This window comes from Scylla paramamosain, chromosome 9, assembly GCF_035594125.1.
Source record: "Scylla paramamosain isolate STU-SP2022 chromosome 9, ASM3559412v1, whole genome shotgun sequence".
Taxonomy (NCBI): Eukaryota; Metazoa; Arthropoda; class Malacostraca; order Decapoda; family Portunidae; genus Scylla; species Scylla paramamosain.
This window is the reverse complement of record NC_087159.1, coordinates 7,263,003-7,280,000: the sequence shown is the minus strand read 5'-3', so window position 1 is coordinate 7,280,000 and position 16,998 is coordinate 7,263,003. Positions and strand designations below refer to the sequence as shown.

The following is a 16,998-nucleotide window of genomic DNA, read 5'->3' as shown; positions in this document are numbered from 1 at the left end:
CAAAACACAAAATCCTTCACACACTAACAAAAGTCTTGAGAAGAGTTAAACTTGATTATGACAAGATTTCTAATATATTGTGGTTCTACTGTTTCTATGAAAAACCAACAATTAAATAAATGTCAAATTTACAAAGTTGAAATATGTTGTCATCAAGAACAGTCAAAAGCATTTGGAAACTAACTAAGCAAGTAAAGCCTCTTAAGCTTCCACTGACAGCTTGACAAATGTGGCAGTGTGATGGAAGCACTGTAGCTGTGTAGCTGTGTAGTTGTGTGTGTGTATGTGTGTGTGTGTGTGTGTGTGTGTGCTACAGGCTGGCTTAAAACAACCTCCACATCATTAAAAAAACATGAAAGACAAGATAATATAATGACAGGTTAGTGTACAATCCTAATGATGACTTCCACTGAGTTACAATTAAAGAACTGAAAACTAATCAACAAATAAGACATGATGAAACCTGACAAGTCATTTACAGCAGATTCATGATCACTAATGTGTTGCACTTGTAAGGGCAATTATATCCTAACAACAAAAATGCAAACTGGGAGAGAGAAGTTTAGATCACTATGTTTATAGTTTGAGTGACAAGGAAGATTACTTCTGCATGACCCTGATGACAAGTGGTGCCTGCTGACTGGCAAGGGGAAATCTCTACTAATCCTGTATATTAAAAGTACTGAATGTGACATTTGTATTGAGGCACAAAAGAAACACATAATTGTGATATTTTGTTATAACTTATTTAAATCTAAGAATGGCAATAAAGTATATGAATAAAAACTATGCCCTTCAACAACCAATAACAGTAATTGTGGGTATGGTAATAAAACTGTAATGTGATGCTGAAATGCACAAGCTCTTTTAAAACAGATTAATTCAGTCTCGTGATAAATACACCAAGGTTGCATTATGTGCGAGGATTACATTCTGTGAAAACCTCAGAAAATAATTCACATACAATTATATTGAATTTATCATTAGAAAGTACACTCCATAAAATCTTGGTAACAACACACTAATGCTCATCAAACCTTGCCTATGACCTGTGACTTGGAGGTTAGGAACTACGTCAAATAAGAACAATATCAAATAAGGGCTAGGACACCATATGAAATGAGATGCACCTAAAAATGGTAAATACAGCCTAAGCAGCTGCAGTGTCCCAACATCTCTCAAAATGTTTCTGTGAAACAGGAGATGTACTGAGCCAACTCAGTGATACATAACTAATTACATAAGCTTGAAATGGTAAGAGCTTTTGTGATTAAATTGGTGCAAGATGGGTCCAATGCAAAAAAATTCAGGCACTTTACTGAGCTGAGTGAAAAGGTGATGTGGGTGCTGTGGAGGCTGATCTGTGCTACAATTCAACTTTACTGCTGCACAACACATATTAAAGCAAGTTTTCTTGTACATGAATAATTTTTAGCAATTTGAAAAGTCATGTAAACAAAGTTGCATAATCTATGACACACATAACATAACCCTGGTGTTTCTCTATTTGCATTATAGAACTCTTGTGTATTAACTCCTTCAGGCACAAATACTTTACTAAATCAGTATAATCAAAGACAGAGATTCGCTGACCTTCGGCACAAATATTTCACTAAATCTGTATAATCAAAGACAGAGATTCACTGACCTTCCTGTCTCGAAATCCCACACGCTTTTTCTTCTTCCTCTCCTCTACAGCTGCATCATCTGACTCACTCTCATCTGAGGAGTCTATATCTATTTTTTCCTCCTCATCCTCTGCATCATGTTCCTGATCAGTTTCAGCAACACTTGCTGCCTCCACAGAGAGAAGTCTCTTCAAGCTATGAAAATGGAAGATTACATTTTCAAATGTGAAAACTTGCTTACCTCAAAAGATTTTTGCCATCAAACTATTATAATCATATCTTTTAAGTAATTATTTCAAATTAAAGTATAATTATTGGTCTTGTATTTTCAATTAACAAATCCAGAAAACTACAAAAGAGATTTACCAAGGGTAGCCTTAGCATGAGAAAAGAACCAATCTCCTCACATGATCTATCATAATGAACAAATATTCTTAAAACATTTCTCAGACAGCAATCAACTGGGCAGTGATAAGTATGAACAAATAATTAAATATCAAAAACATAAAAACATCCAGTACTTACAGTGGCAAGTCAAGTGAAATACCTAACATCACAAGTCCAATTGCAGCATAAAATAACTTCTTTCCTCTGGGCTCAGATATTTTTTTGTGCCCAAAGTTCTTGTATGATCGATTCTGTACAACTCCACAGTTCTGGACTGAAGATGATTGCCTGTAAATTTTTGATCATCAGTTTCTCCTTCAAACATGTGTACTTAAGTTTTGTTACATATGTATTTAAGTTTTGTTGATCATATAAGAATAAGAACAACTCATTAAGAAAAGACTGTAAGAGACTCACTCATTATCCCTCCGAACACAAGCTGAAACTGAAGAAAGTAATTTCCGTCCACTATAAGATCTTGCTATGAGCCCCAGTGCAAGAGGTCTGCTGATGGATGCTAGTAATTGATTCCAGTGTGTGGAGTGATGCAGAACAGCTGCTCTGGCATTGCTGTGTGTCAAAGCTGGCACAGCTCTGGGCAGCATCCCAATCATTGTGCTGTCCCTGTAAATCTTAATACATAATTTATCATCTAAAGAAAAAATAAAAAGGTTAAAGTTCACTGGTATCAGTTCTGGTACCCATCATTAATGTTCTTCAGAATATCAGCCAGGTGAACCCAACCCCTACCTTGATGCCCAATCACAGCTGTAACCTTCTGGTACACAACTGAAGCTCACAGGCAAGACAAGATTTGATCTGCTAACCTTGGAAAGCACAACCAGTGAGCTACCACTGCACTAGCCAGAGGCTTGTTAGTGTTACATAGTACATGTGATTTGATACATGGGAAAACAATCTAAGCAATTTAATAGTGTAAATCAGTGATTATACAAGAATATATTTCCCAGTGTTCAGACACAGCCCTGAGCTGTGTCCATCCCACCACACAGCATCTCCCGGGCACCTTGCCTCTCACCTAATGTTTTGGCCCAGCTGGCCTAAAACCTGCATGTGGCAGCTGTGTGTTCCTTTGTATTTTATATTTAATATACTCCGGTCCTTTACTGCGTTTATCCTTCTACCCTGGACTGTATGGACTACTAAAACCACTACAGCTACAGTACTTTTAGTTTATGGATCTCAACTTTTCTAAGTCCATACACCCTTTCTGGATATATATATATATATATATATATATATATATATATATATATATATATATATATATATATATATATATATATATATATATATATATATGCCACATCTCAAATCTGTGCATTACAAGTTGTGTCTGAGTGTAATATCCAAACATAATACATAAATTTGTAATAGTCCAATCTCAATTTTGATGAATTTCTTGCATAATACAATTTGGTATTATTTTACTTTCTTGCCCATGGAACAGCAGTAATTCTTACCTCTCTCATCAGATAAAGCCTTTTATTTTGAATACTTTCAACCCCATATATATGCCTTGGAACTTTATTATAATACCACTAGCCATAAAAAAATAAACAAGCTGTACCACTGCTGCTGCAGCTCTATTTCACATTTACTGGTTTAGTTAGGTCAGACTTGGTTTAGTTAGTTCAGGCTAGGTTAAGGTTAGGATGCTAGAAGCAAATCACAGCTTGAGACAGGCAAGAAAGTAAAAATTTATGTATAGTTTTCTTCCTACAACAACCTTTCATACTGGGCACTTTTATAACACTAGCTATGCCGTGTACCTCATTATTTCCAGCTGCCCTTCGAAAAATTTATGCAGCCTGGTTGTGCGCCTAGGTTGACTATCACTGGTGTAGGTCACCATTGGGAAAAGCGTCATAGCTTACCGATAAATAAACACTGTCTAGAAATAAGTAAGCTACAGTTATTTCCATAATACCCAAGTAGAGTGTTTATGCATGTGCATCTAAAACCCTGCATGACGCATCATTCAGTCTCTTATTTACAAGTACACATGAGCCACTTGTTATATCGGGAGTGGCGTGCCTGCAGATATTGGCCGCCTTGAACATGCCAAAAGATTATTCAAGCTTCTTAGACCCCTGCCCCCTCCTCCCTCTGCCACACTGCCTGCCATTCGAGGGTGTCAGTCAGGTGGGCAGATCAAGGTCCCTCCTTCCCATCCTCCTTCAACCCTTTCACGGTTCACCTCCTGTCTGTCTCGCATTCCTCTCCCGTCAACTCATTCTATGACCTCAGCAGTTCCTAATGCACTTCCCAGGAGAATATGACAATTATATAGGTGAAAGGAACAGTTTATGAGCCTTACCGAGCAGGACAACACCAGCACAACAAAACGGTGATGGCGGAAGGCGCTGCTGTTATAAGAAAAAACAAAAAAGAAAAAAGTGTTGTATGTAGAAGTAACAGCGCGGGAAACTTTTGCAACAGTGTTACTATTAAATTTTTATTTTGTTTTATTTTATTTTCTTCTTTATGCAATGTTCGATTTTTAATTTCAATCCTCACTGTGTCCATTGCGTAAAGCTTGTGTAATGAAAATGTGTAGTTTTAGTTATTTGAACACTACAGCGAGGTCTTCACATCTATGTTCATTTTGTGTAGTCTAATCATATAAATACATGTAGTGTGTTAATCTTTTATTTTCATCTTTCAATATTTCCACAATGTGTATTATTTGGCGAGAGAGAGAGAGAGAGAGAGAGAGAGAGAGAGAGAGAGAGAGAGAGAGAGAGAGAGAGAGAGAGAGAGAGTTTTAATTATTGAATTCGGACATTCCATTAATCGTATCTACAAGCACTTTTGTAATAAAAAAATAATAAAAATAAAAAAAAAAATGTTTGCAGGTAGGAAACTTACTGGTCACCGTTTTTTTATTTTATTTTATTTTTTTTTTTTAGGTCATTCATGTCTCCTGCCTCTGGCATTTTTTGAAACGCTTAATATATAGGTAAAGTATTGACTGAAGGGGATTTGATAAGGTACAAAGAAGGAGTCGGCAAAGCAGCAACCTGCTTTGCCGATGACACCCATTGATAGATTGCTTCACAGGATGTCACTACTTCAAGAAGACCTGGCTGCTTTACTTAACTAACTGTGATAAATACTCCAAAAAATGAACTGTTGATATATTGACTAATAGAAGATCTCAAGGACTCCACCAACTATAGGGATCATCATCATCAACAGACAGTGGTAACAGTCTATATGAGTGTTAAATGTCTCATGAGTTCCATATCTAAATTAACAGGAGGGATTCAAGAAGCTTGGAATGTACTCCTTGCAGAGAAGGACATAGTGCCAGAGAAGGACATAGGACTAATGTGGGCCACAAATTAAACCAACACCCCAAAAGGGGAACAGTTATGTTATGTGAAGAGGGCAGAAGTACCAGCTCAATGAGCAATGAACAATGTCCATAAATGCTTTTCACAAAACAGAGTTGGTCTTTTTAGTGCTGTGCCACAGACCACCAGAAACCTGACAGGAGTCCCAGTTGACAATTTCAAACACAAGACAGATGATTGTCCACAATACCAAATGAGCCACCAACACCAGACCACACCAGCTCAATCACCAATTCACCAACTGCACTTGTAGTCACTCAGATTCAACTACCTGGTAACAGCAGAGGTCCACCTTAGCAGCATCCATGAGATGAAATTCAACATTTCTTGATCATCATAATTTTGTTTAATGTTCTCTAAGCATTTGTCTAGTGTTTAGTTTCCAGCCCATGAAGACCTTCTCTGAAATGTGTTTGATTTCAGGTTGACTTTCATGGATTTCATGGGTTGAGTGAAAAGACAGAGAATGGTTGTGGACTGTCTTGAAAGCATGTGAGCTTGGTGGTAAATACCTAAAAGTGAGTGTGTGTGTGTGTCTGTGTGTGTGTGCCTGTGTGTGGGGTGTGTTAGCACTGTCTCCACCATCCTTTAAGTATCAGGTTAAATTTCAAAGTACAAAGAGAAAAATTTAAATGATTTATCTTCAAGGATATTATGTCAACAATAATTCTACATCTATAAAATAATTTGGTTTGTAATAAAAAGTATATAATTATTTCATAAACATACATAGCTCTTTCAATGTATAAACTGAAATTAATACCATTATTAATGGAAAACTGAGTATGTAAGTGACTCAGCTGTCAATAATGACAAATGATGGATGATCTTAATTGCAGTAAAAGAAATTAATTCTCCAGATCTGAAAAAATCTAATGCACAACTAAAACAACTTTAAAACACAAAATTCTGCTCTTGAGTAAGCACAAGATCTATAGTGAGTAAAATGGTGTTTTTTTCCCTCTCACTGATATACAATATCAATTAATTAATAAAGTCATTCACAATTTAATAATTCTGCCACCAGCCTAAGGAGAGGGTTTGCGGCAGATACCATCAGGATACCGTTCTTTGAAAGCCTTCACCAGGTCTTCCTCAAGTAGGTTGACGCCTTCCAGCTGGTTGCCAAGAGTCACCCTGACAGCAGAGAAAGTTTAAACATTAACATCAGGCTGCTCATTAGTCTTTCAGGTAGACAGGAAGGAGTAAGACATGAAGCTTTGAAATGATATGAATGACTCATCATCATTATGCATCACACCATTTGTTTGGGACTTGTTTAAGAAAAAAGAAAATGCTGCATTATGTCATAAACTATGGAAATTTAACTGTGCCTCTATCTTTACCAGTTTGGCTGGACGTTGTGAGGACGGCCAAAGAGTTCCAGCTTGCGTGTGCCAGGAGACAAGCGCTCAATGATGCCGTAGATTTCATCAGGTTTGTGGCTGGTGGCACGAACCTCAGCTACGATTACATCTCCATCCAGACCACGGTTTATCTTTGGATTGCCCTTCATGCCAACCTGAAAAATAAAATAAAAAAAGGCTACATTTATTGTCAGCACTATTTAGTTGATTTTAAAACCCTACACAGAAAATATAGTTAGCATTATGGGAGTCATAATAGTTTCGCATGTTGCCTGCCATCAATTTTCACCATTCATTTACTCAATGATAATATTTCTTGGTTGGTGAAAGTCTTGGCTCACTGTACAGACTGTTTTGACTGAATACTGTATATGAAGCCATTTTCTCTGTATACAGACTTCTTTTCTTTGTCATATGATGTAGTTTTTTATTATAAAAAAGAAAAGAAAAACACAAATAATCCTGTCATCATTAAGTTTCACCAACTTCTGAAAGGTACAACATTACAGCAAGGATGTATGCCTTACCAGGCAATGTTCCTTGCCATGATTGAGCCAGTGACCTGTCCTGCCAGTGCGGATGATCCTCTGCAGCTGGTTGGTCTTGACCCAGATGATCTCGTCCACCCGCTCATAACCCCACAACTTGAGGCACTCCCGTCCCAGCTCCATTGCCCTGAAACACACCACATGTCACCACCACCTGCAAGGAGCATAGTGTTTGTCAAGAGATGTCTGACAGATTACCACAACTTTAGAAACATGCATTCAGGAGAACTATTCTTTATTTAAATCCAGAAGTATAAATAAAGACTGCCAATACTCCAAAGCTACGCAAAGGCTCAGAATCACAAGCTACTCATTATGTGCTTATAAAAGGCATCAAAAGATCTTGCCAATGAAGACTATGGAAGATAACCAAGACAAAAATTTAAGGAGGGTGAAAGGCAATACCAGAAGGAAATTAAGGATGAGAGAAAATAGAATATAACTGTGAACACATACATAAGGAAATTATGTACATAAGTGTGTAATCTTTGCCATCTTTACACCCATGACAGTCTGCAGCCACTGCCTCTGCTCATGGAGGCAGAAATACCAAGCTGCACTAACCTGCCAGTCACCCACAGGAAGATGAGTCCCTCATCCTGCATGATGGGAATGTTGAGCTGCCTCATCTCATCATCAGACATGGTGCCATAAGGAAGTTCCATATGGATATCCCATGGTGGATCAGCCATGATCACTGCAAACTTTCCTGTGGATGATGAGATGTCTGCAGTAAGGGCTACATACAGCTAAATCATCCACATGTTTCACACTACATGAAACACAAACATCTACCTAGCTGGCATTATCAGTCTGGTATGAATACAGTTTCCATGAAGACCACTATGAAGATCACACTGCTATGCTTGGAGGTTAGCAACACAGACTGATTGGATGTAAAGATGACTATTTCACCACTGACTGTTTCCTAAGATGAAGATGCTGCTAAGAGTCCTAATTAGAGAGCTGGGAAGGCATCATATAGAATATGACAAAGTATCTGATAGACATTTTAGAAAAGGACTTCCAGAAATCCTTCCAGCAGAGGGAAGACTGAAGGGTTGTGAGTGTGGAGTCACATGGAGCACATTTTGAAGAACATTACTGTTAGAATTCTAAAGGTAAACCACATTTTTCCCTCAGCCTAAGATGAGATACTTTTTGAATCTTGTAAAGAGGAATAGCCAAGAAATGTATCAACATACAAACATACAAATTCATAATCACATACACAGGCATTGCCTCACACCCTCAAGTACTGCCACATTCAAGCCAAGCCAACAGACAACACCTTTATCATAGTACCTAATATGGACATGTCAAGGAACCTGAGGTCACACTGGATCCACTGTGGGGGAAAGAGAATGGTACGTTCATCCTGCCGGGGGCGTTCCAGCGGTGCCATCAGGGAGGATGGCTGCTCCTGCTGTTGCTGCTGCTGCTGCTGCTGTTGCTGTTGCTCACTTACTCCCGTGTAATCAACTTCATAATGGACATACCTGAGAAATGAAGAATGGGAGATGACATGAACCACTTTAAAGATGACAGCAGAACACAAGTCTAGCAAAGGGAAGATAGTGAAGCTGACCTGCAGGTGTCCATGTGGAAACAGGTGTTGAGGAAGGAACAGTCACCAAGTGACTCATCTGTATGTTTCTGGATGATCTTGCGGAAGTGAAGGCGGCCACACTGTAACCCTCCCTTCTTTGTCGCCCGCTCACACTCCTCCTTAGTGCCGTGTGGACAGAATTCCTGCACCTTGGCCCCTGCAACACCACCAGGCATTTACTAAATCAATAATTCACACTCTTTTGTATACAGGTGCCTTCTTTATGAAGTATGTCCTTGTGAACTTTCTTGAGGTGACCAAGGCACATAGCATTTGATCTTATCTTTTTCTTTTTTTTTATGTAGGAAAGGCACTGGCCAAGGGCAACAAAAATCTAATAAAAAAAATTCCCACTGAAATGCCAGTCCCATAAAAGGGTCAAAGCAGTGGTCAAAAATTGATGAATAAGTGTCTTGAAACCTCCCTCTTGAAGGAATTCAAGTCACAGGAAGGTGGAAATACAGAAGCAAGCAGGGAGTTCCAGAGTTTACCAGAGAAAGGGATGAATGATTGAGAATACTGGTTAACTCTTGCGTTAGAGAGGTGGACAGAATAGGGGTGAGAGAAAGAAGAAAGTCTTGTGCAGTGAGGCCGCGGAAGGAGGGGAGGCATGCAGTTAGCAAGATCAGAAGAGCAGTTAGCATGAAAATAGCGGTAGAAGACAGCTAGATATGCAACATTGCGGCGGTGAGAGAGAGGCTGAAGACAGTCAGTTAGAGGAGAGGAGTTGATGAGACAAAAAGCTTTTGATTCCACCCTGTCTAGAAGAGCAGTATGAGTGGAACCCCCCCAGACATGTGAAGCATACTCCATACATGGACAGATAAGGCCCTTGTACAGAGTTAGCAGCTGGGGGCATGAGAAAAACTGGCGGAGATGTCTCAGAACACCTAACTTCATAGAAGCTGTTTTAGCTAGAGATGAGATGTGAAGTTTCCAGTTCAGATTATAAGTAAAGGACAGACCGAGGATGTTCAGTGTAGAAGAGGGGGACAGTTGAGTGTCATTGAAGAAGAGGGGATAGTTGTCTGGAAGGTTGTGTCGAGTTGATAGATGGAGGAATTGAGTTTTTGAGGCATTGAACAATACCAAGTTTGCTCTGCCCCAATCAGAAATTTTAGAAAGATCAGAAGTCAGGCGTTCTGTGGCTTCCCTGCATGATATGTTTACCTCCTGAAGGGTTGGACGTCTATGAAAAGACGTGGAAAAGTGCAGGGTGGTATCATCAGCGTAGGAGTGGATAGGACAAGAAGTTTGGTTTAGAAGATCATTAATGAATAATAAGAAGAGAGTGGGTGACAGGACAGAACCCTGAGGAACACCACTGTTAATAGATTTAGTAGAAGAACAGTGACCGTCTACCACAGCAGCAATAGAACGGTCAGAAAGGAAACTAGAGATGAAGTTACAGAGAGAAGGATAGAAACCGTAGGAGGGTAGTTTGGAAATCAAAGCTTTGTGCCAGACTCTATCAAAAGCTTTTGATATGTCCAAGGCAACAGCAAAAGTTTCACCAAAATCTCTAAAAGAGGATGACCAAGACTCAGTAAGGAAAGCCAGATCACCAGCAGAGCGGCCTTGACGGAGCCCATACTGGCGATCAGATAGAAGGTTGTGAAGTGATAGATGTTTAAGAATCTTCCTGTTGAGGATAGATTAAAAAATTTTAGATAGGCAGGAAATTAAAGCAATAGGACGGTAGTTTGAGGGATTAGAACGGTCACCCTTTTTAGGAACAGGTCGAATGTAGGCAAACTTCCAGCAAGAAGGAAAGGTAGATGTTGACAGACAGAGCTGAAAGAGTTTGACTAGGCAAGGTGCAAGCACGGAGGCACAATTTCGGAGAACAATAGGAGGGACCCCATCAGGTCCATAAGCCTTCCGAGGGTTTAGGCCAGCGAAGGCATGGAAAACATCATTGCAAAGAATTTTAATAGGTGGCATGAAGTAGTCAGAGGGTGGAGGAGAGGGAGGAACAAGCCCAGAATCATCCAAGGTAGAGTTTTTAGCAAAGGTTTGAGCAAAGAGTTCAGCTTTAGAAATAGATGTGATAGCAGTGGTGCCATCTGGTTGAAGTAGAGGAGGGAAAGAAGAAGAAGCAAAGTTATTGGAGATATTTTTGGCTAGATGCCAGAAGTCACGAGGGGAGTTAGATCTTGAAAGGTTTTGACATTTTCTGTTAATGAAGGAGTTTTTGGCTAGTTGGAGAACAGACTTGGCATGGTTCCGGGCAGAAATATAAAGTGCATGAGATTCTGGTGATGGAAGGCTTAAGTACCTTTTGTGGGCCACCTCTCTATCATGTATAGCACGAGAACAAGCTATGTTAAACCAAGATTTAGAAGGTTTAGGACGAGAAAAAGAGTGAGGAATGTATGCCTCCATGCCAGACACTATCACCCCTGTTATGCGCTCAGCACACAAAGACGGGTCTCTGACACGGAAGCAGTAGTCATTCCAAGGAAAATCAGCAAAATACCTCCTCAGGTCCCCCCAACTAGCAGAGGCAAAACGCCAGAGGCACCTTCGCTTAGGGGGATCCTGAGGAGGGATTGGAGTGATAGGACAAGATGAAGATATGAGATTGTGATCGGAGGAGCCCAACGGAGAAGAAAAGGTGACAGCATAAGCAGAAGGATTAGAGGTCAGGAAAAGGTCAAGAATGTTGGGCGTATCTCCAAGATGGTCAGGAATACAAGTAGGGTGTTGCACCAATATCTCTAATATTATCACCAAGCTCACTTCATACACCCTGTGCCACTTGCCTCCTTGGGACCTGAAGCGCTGGGCAATACTCTGTTCCTTGGCTGTTGGTTTACTTAACAGTTCCATGATCTCCTCTCCAACCTTCTTGGTCTCACGTTCCCGAATGCTCTGGGCTGACAGCAGGCTCTGGGAAAAGTAGGATTGTGTGACTTGGGAATTCAAGTTCAACACAAAGCAATTTCTGCAGTAACAATATATGTACTATCATTGCCATATAATTCTAGTTTAGAGTATGCAATATGAGACTACAAACTACAACAATATCTAAAAGCCACAGCCTATACTCTGAGACAGCATGATTCTGCCATGTTAATAATAGAATGCTAATGACGTTTTTGTGTCTGTGTGCATCCATGTGTGTGTGTGTGTGTGTGTGTGTGTGTGTGTGTGTGTGTGTGTGTGTGTGTGTGTGTGTGTGTGTGTGTGTGTGTGTGTGTGTGTGTGTGTGTGTGTGTGTGTGTGTGTGTGTGTGTGTTTACATACCTGTCCTACATGTATTACATACATTTTGTTCACAAAAAGCCGAACACAATTACTCATTGATCAGTCATCTGTCTAATGGTTTTCTAACTCAATCATTCACCAGTTATTGTCTTCAAGATAACAAAAAGCTTCAGGTTCTACAATAAGACAATACCATAACATCATCTTCTTGTCTATCTTTCCTCTTCTCCTTGTCATTTGTCACTTTCTTTGTCTGGCGTGGCAGCTTAGAGGGCGGCTCCTCTGAGGTGCTGGCACTGTTCCCTGCAGGGGGGTTCTCTTCTGGGGAAGGAATTTATCAAGAATCAAAAGGTTTATTAAGGAGACACTAAAGAAAATTTAAAAGTACCCAAAATTGGTATTTCTCTTGCCCAAACTTTGTACCAAAATGTGCAATTTTTCTCAACTCTACCCAGGCTCCATACAGGACACTTATTAACAAAGAAATATATGTAAAACAATTAATTGCTCAAGTTTTCAATTTATTTCATAATGAAAAAAATCCAAAAATATCAAATGTAATCTACAATAAAAGGAACTAAGTTTCAAATTCAACATAAGTTAGCCATCCCATGGTTAGAAAAGATCTTCCTCAAAACAAAACTAAGTTCAGAAAAGGTACATTGATAGATAGTATTGACCAGAGCTTTTATTGACAATGTGTAGAAAGCTCAGCTCCAGTAACAACATTATCACCAGTCTCCACCTGTGTACATTATCAGTTGTGTGTTGTACCAAGCTTATCCATAATGCTCTTAAGTCTTTATCCTTTATTTATAATTTCATGTTTCTCAAATGCTTTCACTCAATTCTTAGGCTTCCACTTATTACTGACAGCTGGAGGAAAAAATAAACAAAGAAGGCATGCAATGTTTGGCAATTCTGATTTTGATGACCAATTATGAAACACTTTTTTCATAATATTTAGTCTGTTAAATGGAACAGTTTGAGTGATTAATATTCCACCATTACATTCAGTGTGCTGTTCAAAGCAGCTCCACATAGGGGTAATGCATGGCAGGAGTTACCTTGTTGGGAAGACACACTGTGGGGCCTCTTCTCCTTGTGTTCTGCACCTAGGACAGCCGTCACTCTGCTGTGCTGCACTGCCGTCACAGTGATAGTGGTGTGGCCCTCCCCTCCATCTTGGGTTATGCTGCACGCAAATATAATTTTTCAGCTGCACAACAAAGTTATGAAAAGGCTTTATGATTGCTTGACTGGTGATTAAATATGTTTACCATCAACAAACTGAGAGGGTATAGCAATACTGAGTGGATGAAGAGTAAAGTTCAAAGTACCAATATGAGAGGAAGGCCACAGACAGAACTGGTGAAGGAGTATATGTGTAAAAGTGGTGTCAGTAAAAGCTAAGTGTTTGAACAAGCAAGGGAATGTTTGGATAAGGAGGGGTAGAGATTCTTCTGCCCTTGGGCATCCGTGTGAGAGAGAGAGAGAGAGAGAGAGAGAGAGAGAGAGAGAGAGAGAGAGAGAGAGAGAGAGAGAGAGAGAGAGAGAGAGAGAGAGAGAGAGAGAGAGAGAGAGAGAGAGAGAGAGAGAGAGAGAGAGAGAGAGGCTAGATAAACAGATAAAATATTAGTAAAAACAAGTGGAGAAATAAGTCTAAAAATTACAAATTATTCCTCCTTATACACTATCCATGCAACAGGGGAAAAAAGTGTGGTCACTCACCTTATGAGCTCCTTGTAAGCAAATTTTTGTAGGAGGTTGTCAATGTCCTTTGCTTCAATATTCTTGCCTAGTTTGTTGGTAAGGGTGAGGGTGAGGTGAGCAGCAGGCACAGGAGGCACTGCCCCATTGAGGCACTCCAGCAAGGCACACTCCAGACTCCAGTCTTCACTCCCATTGGAGGCAGTGGCTGTACAGATCAATCATTCATCTATAGTACATGGTATGGCTACTCCCATAATGCTACTGCTTCAGCCAACCCATCTCCAGTGTCTACTAAAGATTTACCAATTATTTTTTAAAACCTTGTATCTGAAACCATACTGTTAGTCTCTCAGCAGCAAAAGATGGAGGCAAGGCATGGTATGTTATGCATAAGTGCTTAGTGTGACCCTAAAAAGAGTGCCTTCATTTATTTAAAATTAGTATTGAAATGCATGGAGGGTATCCATGAGGAGGGGAGGGGCTTGCCACATCTTAGGAGGTGAAGAGCTTAGTTATTTATAGTTTTGAAATCCTCTTTTCTGTCATGTGGGCAAGAGACAGACAGTAGAGATAGGGAATAACTACTATCCTTCCTCATCCCTAAAACTAATGTTAAGCTAGATGATGTTTCCTTTCTTCTACCGTGAAACTGTATTTTCCCAGCCTATCTCCAAACTTGCTGAGCACTTGAGGGTGATAAAGAAAAATTTAAGTATTGTACTATTATTTTTTTTAAATCTTATACATGTACAAAGGGTTTCTGGCCAAGGACAACAATAATTGCACCTACTATGCTCAATGCGTATCATACACATTTAGAATAATGCAAAAAATTCTGGGGGCAGTGACACGCATGCAGTTTCTGTTACTGTTATGACAAATTGGTCAGAAGCAGCTATTCTGCACATTAATTCTATTTATTTCTGAGCCCAAACTATGGTGTTTTCAACTCATGATCTACACAATTAAGGGTTTTGCAGTTAAATTAATGAACATAATGACTTTAAACCTAACCCTCGGATGAAAACACTAATATTACTTCAGTACCATCCCTCCCATGTTCAGGCAGCATCCACTCCCCAGCACTCACCAGGCGGGGGTGGGGGCGGGGTGGTGGGAGGCAGGATGGGGTTAGGGCTACCTCCGCCGCCCACCACGGAGCTCAGCAGAGTTTCCCTCTCCGCTCGCCGTTTTTTTATCTTCTCCCTGAATCTTTCTCTGTTGCTCTTGACCCTCTGGATATTGGCCCACGTCTCATCCCCCATCTTGTTGACACCACGGACACAGCAACACAGAAGCACTATGAAACGCCCGACGTAAACAAACTTTCAGGTATAGATACTGAGACTAGACGGGCAGCCTTGGGTTACACTGACGCCATAGTGAAGCCGCTGTTGAAGTCAGTCATTCATATCAGGGTTATTTTTTCTTGCTTTCTATATGAAGTAATTTAATATATGTCTTCATCCGTTACGGCTTTTATTGAGAATTGTACACATACTATTCAGTGCATTTTACAATCTGAAACTAGAGCTTACTCTGAGATTCCATGTGCCTACTTTTCGCCATGATTCCACTCTCAAGCTTGGGCTTCAGCTCACACATTTATTTCATTTCATACATCACAGAAAATCTTCACTTCACTAGGAAAATTGATGTATAGTGTTTTTCAGATATTTTTTTCATATCTTCTATTTTGCAATATATATATATATATATATATATATATATATATATATATATATATATATATATATATATATATATATATATATATATATATATATATATATATATATATATATATATATATATATATATATATAAAGATTTTTTTTTTTTTTTTTTTTTTTTCAGTAATCTACTAGTCATCCTGGCAATCATCCTCTCGCCTCCATTTTTGTGCAGTTCATTACGACCTTTAATTCCAACCTTCAGGCTTCCTCATTCAAGTCTTCTTATTTTTCTTTCTGACATTTGACACGTCTTTCCCCACATCAAAAGATTCATGCACGCCCCCGCTTTCCCCATCTGATCTATTCATCCATCTATCCAACTATGATTCATGTTTCCAAGAACCTCCACGAAGGACTGACTAGACAGAATAATTCATTTATTCCCATCTTTGCACTATGTTCTAATACTCTCTGTCATTCTCCTCTTTCTTGCGCGCATTCTCCTCTCACATTTCACTGAAGGTTGCACGTACCATGTCATACCTACTCATACGTATACATTCTCTTAATTTAATTTACTTATCCTTGCCTGTTACATTTTTTTTTAATCCTTCTTTCACACTCCTCTAAAATTATTTCCTCATATTCTAGTGAAGATCATCTTGCACTAATCTCTCATACACTCTACCTCACCTACTGCCAGACTTTCTATAGCAATTTCATCTTAGGGTGCTGTATTTTGTTAATTGCATGCCTCACTCCTCCCGCAGCCTCGTTGCACCAGAGTTTTCACTTTCTCTCATTCCTCTTTTGTCCAATTCAGGGGATTTTAACCTTTCCTTCATCATTAACCATTTCGGCTTGATTTATATCTCTCTCTCTCTCTCTCTCTCTCTCTCTCTCTCTCTCTCTCTCTCTCTCTCTCTCTCTCTCTCTCTCTCTCTCTCTCTCTCTCTCTCTCTATATATATATATATATATATATATATATATATATATATATATATATAAAGCCATCACGCATTCTTAGCATCTCTCTCTCTCTCTATCTCTCTCTCTCTCCAAAATTAAATGTGATTGATTTATTATTCAATTATCAGGTATATCAGTTATTTACCCTGCGCCATGTAATTTTTTTCAAGGGGTAAATTTGCCCCTGGTTGAGAATTAGTCTTAATGCAAGAGTTGACTGGTATTCTACCTAAGTCTTTCATCCCTTTTACTGATAAACTCTGAAACTCCCTGCCTGCTTCTGTATTTTCCCCCTGCTTATGATCCGAACTCTTTCAAGGTCTTGCAATACTTCTCATGATTTTGGATGATCCTTTTGACTGCACTCTTCTTACCTATGTAAGCTCAAACTTCTTGCCTCACATTCAGTTATCTTCATCAATTGTCTGTCTTCTATTCTCTCTTCATGTTCAAATCATCACACCACTCCCTGCTTTCCTTGAACAAGTAACTCTCCTACAAGACTACTC

General features: G+C 39.3%; 2 protein-coding genes across 12 annotated transcripts in view; both read right to left on the bottom strand.

Annotated features, from left to right (window-relative positions):
- LOC135103494 (calcium uptake protein 1 homolog, mitochondrial-like) overlaps window positions 1–4,445 on the bottom strand; it is a 32,289-nt gene extending 27,844 nt beyond the window's left edge. For 8 of the 11 annotated variants that reach the window (XM_064009861.1, XM_064009863.1, XM_064009867.1 and 5 more), the window contains exons 1-4: window positions 4,357–4,445; window positions 2,433–2,639; window positions 2,154–2,303; window positions 1,649–1,823 (exon numbers count right to left, since the gene is read on the bottom strand). In XM_064009861.1, coding sequence (XP_063865931.1) covers window positions 1,649–1,823; window positions 2,154–2,303; window positions 2,433–2,629 — 522 coding nt within the window. In that variant the 5' untranslated portion in view covers window positions 2,630–2,639; window positions 4,357–4,445. Of the gene's footprint in view, window positions 1–1,648; window positions 1,824–2,153; window positions 2,304–2,432; window positions 2,665–4,356 lie in introns of those variants that run through there. The other 3 variants (XM_064009866.1, XM_064009859.1, XM_064009860.1) reach the window with 3 other exon arrangements.
- Window positions 4,446–6,017: 1,572 nt separating this feature from the next.
- Window positions 6,018–15,221, bottom strand: LOC135103496 (N6-adenosine-methyltransferase catalytic subunit-like). Its single transcript, XM_064009870.1, has 11 exons — window positions 14,933–15,221; window positions 13,861–14,047; window positions 13,197–13,324; window positions 12,323–12,450; window positions 11,685–11,811; window positions 8,899–9,076; window positions 8,616–8,809; window positions 7,875–8,019; window positions 7,290–7,437; window positions 6,742–6,917; window positions 6,018–6,532 (listed from the first exon to the last, which is right to left on the bottom strand). Exons 1-11 carry the CDS (start codon window positions 15,105–15,107, stop codon window positions 6,424–6,426), a joined length of 1,695 nt encoding a protein of 564 aa, XP_063865940.1. The 5' UTR covers window positions 15,108–15,221; the 3' UTR covers window positions 6,018–6,423.
- Window positions 15,222–16,998: the final 1,777 nt, after the last annotated feature.